General features: G+C 40.8%; 1 protein-coding gene across 1 annotated transcript in view; it reads right to left on the bottom strand.

Moving 5' to 3' along the window:
* Window positions 1-1,581: 1,581 nt before the first annotated feature.
* The window catches only part of MTBP (MDM2 binding protein), a 60,184-nt gene continuing 55,644 nt past the window's right edge, over window positions 1,582-6,121 (bottom strand). Inside the window, exons 21-22 of the mRNA XM_019552367.1 lie at window positions 4,287-4,352; window positions 1,582-2,252 (exon numbers count right to left, since the gene is read on the bottom strand). Of these exons, the coding sequence (XP_019407912.1) occupies window positions 2,214-2,252; window positions 4,287-4,352 (105 nt within the window). The 3' untranslated portion in view covers window positions 1,582-2,213. The remainder of the gene's footprint in view (window positions 2,253-4,286; window positions 4,353-6,121) is intronic.

Here is a 6,121-nt window from a genome sequence, read left to right as displayed (position 1 = left end):
GAGGGTCAGCCCCTAACCTATAACCATAATGCTGGTTCCCTCTCCCCAGGTGCAGCACCCTGCACTTGTCCTTGTTGAACTGCATCCAGTTCAGATCCACCCACTTTTCTAACCTATCCAGGTCTGCCTGGATGTGGTCCCTGCCTGCCGGTGTATTTACTTTACCCCACAGTTTGGTATCAAGTTATGTATAGGAACTTTGATTCTGTTATGTGGTTCATATCAAAGCAGGGTAAAAACAGAAATACCGACACAGTAATATAGCGAGCAAGCCATATATAGCAAGAGTTTTGTTTTTCACTTTAAATAGCCTTCTACAGTATAATTTAAGTCTACCAAAGTGCTCCTTTTTCAGCAAAAAGAAGTGTGCTCCAAACTTACATGCAGTTAACCCAGATGCTATTTTTGTTGTGATACTTAAAAGTAACAAGTATATTACAAGTATAAACCATGACTTCTCTACTATATGAAATGACACCTTGAATGCAAAGTCACTACTATAAAGAAGTTATCAGGTGTATGTGGAAAGTTTGCCTTAAAATTCAGTTTCAGGAAACAACAGAACCTTTGTAACAGATGCAGTTAAGGTATTCCCATACCAGATAGCATTAGAAGAAAAATCCTGACCAAACCCTTAAAGAGCTGGAGTAGTTGCAATTCAAAATGGCAGCTTTGTACTAAACAAGAACCTGAAAGTGAAATTAACAGAAGGCAGAAAATGGTGAAACTAACTAACTTGTATCCTTTGTCTGCCATTAGCACTACCATTATTGCAACATGGCCAAACAATAGACAACCAGACACACCCCAGCCTCAAGACGCCTCTGATATAAAATAAGCGGGACATTTCAAAACTAGTATAAGCCCTCCAGTGTAGGGGACATACACTGCATATAGCTATTTCTGGAAACGGGGTCCTACAGTTAAAATGATGCAACTCCTCAGGTATATGGAGTTATAAGAATATAGATTTGCCTTATACTGTTATCACCTGTTGCCTCTTCCCCTCAAGCACTTGCCATACCAGTGTAAACTCATTTTATACTTATGAGGCTGCATCTACTACAATTATAATTACTGAGGTAAAAGGCACCTTTACGTTGCTGTAACTGAATGTGTATCTTGAGGATTATACCAATGTAATGCAGTAGAAAAATCAAACTCCTGCATACTCCTCCTTCAAAAATAAAATGAATTGAATGTTTAGGGCAACTGAAACACAGGAACAAAACTGTCAGGTATGTCACTGCTTTGTTTCATGGCTCTTTCAAGAGCAATGGCACAGTATTGCCTTTTAATGTGGAAATGCATCTTTGTCAATGCTGTTCCAGGAATTCATTTTAAATACAGCATTATTTTCAATAAAAAATTGTTTCTCTTGTAACATGCAAAATGAGAAAGTATACTGAAAACACATGGGATTTAAAGCCTAAGCATGAGCAGCCTTATTCCCAATGAAGCTTTTGTAAGCCATTTTATCGAAAGCTCCTTTCCTTGCATTCCATTTCATCCTGGACAAATTTGGAGAATGTGTGTCAGCCTTCAAAGAAGTATGAAAACCATAAAATAATTGCTATAAGCTGCATGTTTGATTTGGGGCTTTATTCAAAACTAATAGTCTTTACATCTTTTGATACAACTTGGAAGGGTTATTGTGCCTTCAGTCTTAATCACATTTGTATTTCAATTGCAGAAGAAATATGAAATTATAGCTAGCCGTGCTACAAAATGTGATAGCAGTTTTATTGCATTGTAAACCTTTCAGGTTAACAACTTTGTTGAACAAAAAGTAGTTGTAAACAGAACAAATATCTTCCTTGAATATTGTGCAAAAATAATAAAACGGTTCTGTTACTATATTTACATTTGGCATCAGTTATTCATCCCAAATAATAAAAATCAACACACCGCATCTAGAATTGTTCACCAAAATCTAAGTTGCATTCCTTTTGACAAGCATCTAATAAATATGCATGTAGTATAAAAAACTACCTTACAGATTTTTAAAAATAAAATCTTTGCATATAAAATTTCCGTGCTGCACTATCCTCCCGAACTTGGGAATTAAGTCTACCTAATTATTTCTACTCAGCCTTTCAGGCTTTTGGTTCATACATGTTACCTGCCTTCACACTGTTATTGTAACGTGTTGTGCTTTTTCTGTGAAGTTTGTGGGCAGCATGTGAACGGTATTTATACGGAATGATTCTGCATCACTGTCTGTTAGCCTTTTCCAAAACCCATTCGATCACCTAATAAAATAAAAAAGAAGCCGTGTTTTCCAATGTATGGTTTAATTTTGCTCAAAAATGACATCTGGAATAGTCTAGGTCAGATAAATGCAACTGAAAAAGCTTACTTTGCCAAGAGATTTAAAGGAGGCTCCATTTTTCAAGGAGATATCAAAAGTAGATAAAGCAGACATGGATATTATTGTATAACTGCATTTTTAATGCTAAAGCGTGCCTTGCATCTACAAAAAGGCATTTTTAGACCCCCAAAATGACTTAATGTACCATAATTTCTCCATGTTAGCAGAATGCTCCCAATTCTAAATAACTGGTGCCTACCTTCAAAATAATGCCATCTCCTACTTTTCAAATGCAAAAAACCCACAAATGGCAAGAATACATACTAATTTCACTGTTGATGCTACAGCTTCATTATTGGTGCTATAGCTACATCTGTTGCAATTCCCCAGGCAGAGGGGTCATTCAGACCATTAGTCAATGTGAGTCTATCATGGGTGTCAAAGATACAACCCATGGAGCCCCATCATCTGGCTCCTGGGTCTCGAGCTGACCCCATGAGCTGGAGCTGCCTTGCACAAAGGGCCTGGGAGGCACACTGCATGCAGCTCCCACTCTAGAACCAGTGCTGCACTTAGCACCTACACAGGGCCAGGCTGGGCACCCCCGTGCATGCTGGATCCAGCACCCGCTCTGACGGGGCAGTGTGTATCCCACAGATCTGCTGCCTCCCTCACTCCCCTATCCTTCTCCACACATGCCAGATCTGGCACCTGCTCTGGCCAGTCTAGGGTGGGTGTTGCATGTGGTGCAGTCTCAGAGCAGCTAGAGTGGGCACTAGATCCAGCATGCTGGGGGGAGGTGGGTCCCCTCCATGCCCGATCAAGCACCCACACATGACGCTCACCCCAGACCAGGCAGAGCGAGTACAGGATCTGGTGTGTGTGTAGTGGGCAGGTGGCAGGTCCATGGGCCTGATCTGGCCTGCAGGAACAGCCCTGTGCCACTCTTCTGGCCCACGGGGGCCATGGGACCAGATGAGTTTGACATCCCTGCATTACAGAGTCGGCACAATGAGGCCTTATGCAAGTGACTGAAGAACACCTACCACTGAGGATTTTATGACTGCTAATACTCTATTTCACCACAAAGCCATGGGCTTCCTATGAAGCCCTGCATAATTGTTTGTCTACTATTCAATCTGTGAACTGGAAATACCACCCCCTTAAGGCTTGTTTACTGGCAGTAGCATACATAATACTGTGAAGGGTCGAGCTGGCATGGAGACACGGGACTTCTGCACAGTTACTGCTGGTCTCTTACAATCAGTGTAACTTGGAAATAGGCCCCCATGGCTTCTTTCACAGACCTGCTTTATCCTGCACTTTCCTCTCGGCCTCTCCGAAGGTTTTTGCCATTTGGGGAAGGGAAGGGGCATACCTTGTATTCTGTTTTACAGCACAGAAAACTAAAGACAATATTCACCCTACACTCAAATGGGCTCAGCCAGCCATCCCTCAGGCTTCTATTTATGGTTATCTATCCTGAGAATTGAAATCTGACATTTTGGCAACTGCTCCTCTTCAGGAATTTTATTTCCTTTTTAAAGTCCCTTTATTGTTTCATGATCTTTGAATAGAAACGTTACTGCCATCAGCAGAGGAGAGCAAACTCCCTTAATGGTCCATTTGTAAGAAACTCCTCTGGGAGAAATAAAAATACTGTAAACATTTTTCTCACTGATGTGAAACAGGGTTTTGAGTCTCACTTTCCTTACTTCAAATTTCTCTCAGTATTACAGTAGCTGCTATTACCGCAACACACTGATGTCTGCAACTGGAAGTTCACAGAGCACCGATTTCTAAAGCATGCTCACAAGCCAAAGTAGGAAATAACAAGAACACAACTGAGGGAATTCTTCTATTTATCCATGAAGGCTGTGCACCAACTAACCTTAGAGGGAAGTAGTAGCAACTGTAAGCAATGTAATCCTCCTACAAAGAAACACTTTTCCAGAACACACAGAGATAGGATTACCTGTTTAGCATTGTTATTTGCTGTTCTTTTCATCTCATCAAACAATCCCCTGGAAGTTTTCAGGTCCTAAACACAAAACGTATTATTGTAAAGAATGAAACCAAGAGGGCTGTGAACACCGATGTACCAACTCCATAATCTACCTTATGACACTAGGTTACCTGCAGGAGGACTGGCTAGGACTCCCTCACCTAAGAAAATGGATTACCAGATAGTGTCCTCACTCCAAATCCATTAAAACTGGTTTGTGCCTCTCCTGTAGTGACCAGGGACTGCTTAAACTTGGTCATCAAGGTTTCATAGTTTAGTTAGTCCCTTCCTGCTTCCTATATGGTTTTTCAAAGTTGTAGATCCACTATAGGATGCTCAAAAAATCTAATAACTCTAAAAATGGAAAAGCCTATATACCAAAGGATGTATGACACCGCCTTTAACAAAGAGCAGGACTCAGAAATAAATTTAATGAATGAGCTAAGCTGGAAAATTGGGGTGGAAATCAGAAAGGAGAAATCACCTTATCAGGGCAGAGTTGTTCTGTTGGAGTCTCATCCCTCCACAGTCAAAGCTCATGGGAAGTAATGAATATATAAAATGTAGTAGGAAAGGAAAAGCAATCTATTGTATACATTCTGTCCCCTTTAAGGGATGCAACGCATCTCTGGGGAGCCCATAATACCACACCATTAGCACTAGCCTACAGTGCAGTACAGAGCTGGATTTGAAAAGCTCCCGCAGGTTTCTGGTGAGGGCTACACCAGCTAGTACCACAGGGGAAAGTCTGGTGGTAACCTCAGACAAGCAGGCCTTTGGAAGGCTGAAGGCAGCAGGTTTCTCTCTATCTCATCTTGAACATCAGATTTAAGCTCTCCATCCCTTTTCCTTCCTTTCAGTATCCCACAAGGAAACAGATCTGATGCCATCTTCTCTCATCAACTCTTCCCTATCTCCTGTGAGCTGGGTTTGCCTTTTATATTCTTTGGTTTCTTACAGCTCTAACGTTTTCAAGTGTTTATCTTAGAAGAGCCACTGACTTACAAATCACTTTGGCTCTTCTGAAAAAATACTTCTCATCTTTTTGTAAAAACCTGGCTGATGTGATTTCATACAATGCTGCCAGGTGAAAAAGGGTTGGACTGCTGTGCACTCCACAGAAAGTGGGAGAGGACATTACAAAGAAATGTAAAGATTACCCAGCATGGGGTTTATCGAAATTTCTTTCTTCATTTTGTAATCAGTGGACTTTGTCCTGAACAATGACTGTGATCATCACTGCCACAAAAGAAACATAATGGTTTACTCAAATGTATTTTATGCAAGGGAAGTCTGTGAAACCCTCTGCAATTGGTGTTTAGATTAGATTCTAAAAGAAAAGAAAAATATAGTAAGGAATGGAGACAGACTGATAATTACCGCAAGTTAAGTCCGGAGAGAACTTCTGACGATACACTAATATCTATCTCCAGACTGAGGGTCAGATTAGTTATTATACAATGAAGCAATCCTAATTTAGTACAATGCAAAACACTAATATGTATAAAGCAAGGCTACATTCAACAGATGGAAAGAGCAGTGAATTCATGCAATTGGAGGGAAACGTAAGATGGTCAGAAAATGGATGCAAGCAGGTTCAAGTATTTGGCATTTTGCACCAATGAGAAGGGAAAGCAAGTGCAGCTTACAATAGCTGAAGCAGAAGGGTCATGTCACCATAAAGCAAACTAAGAAAGGAATGAACAATAAAGCAGCTACATTTGAGTAAACCATTATGTTTCTTTTGTGGCAGTGATGATCACAGTCATTGTTCAGGACACTAAGATGTGGGGGGATGTGGGCAC

This window comes from Crocodylus porosus, unplaced genomic scaffold (genome assembly GCF_001723895.1).
Source record: "Crocodylus porosus isolate Cpor-Errol unplaced genomic scaffold, CroPor_comp1, whole genome shotgun sequence".
In the NCBI taxonomy this organism is placed as follows: domain Eukaryota; kingdom Metazoa; phylum Chordata; order Crocodylia; family Crocodylidae; genus Crocodylus; species Crocodylus porosus.
This window is presented reverse-complemented; position numbering and strand designations above follow the sequence as displayed.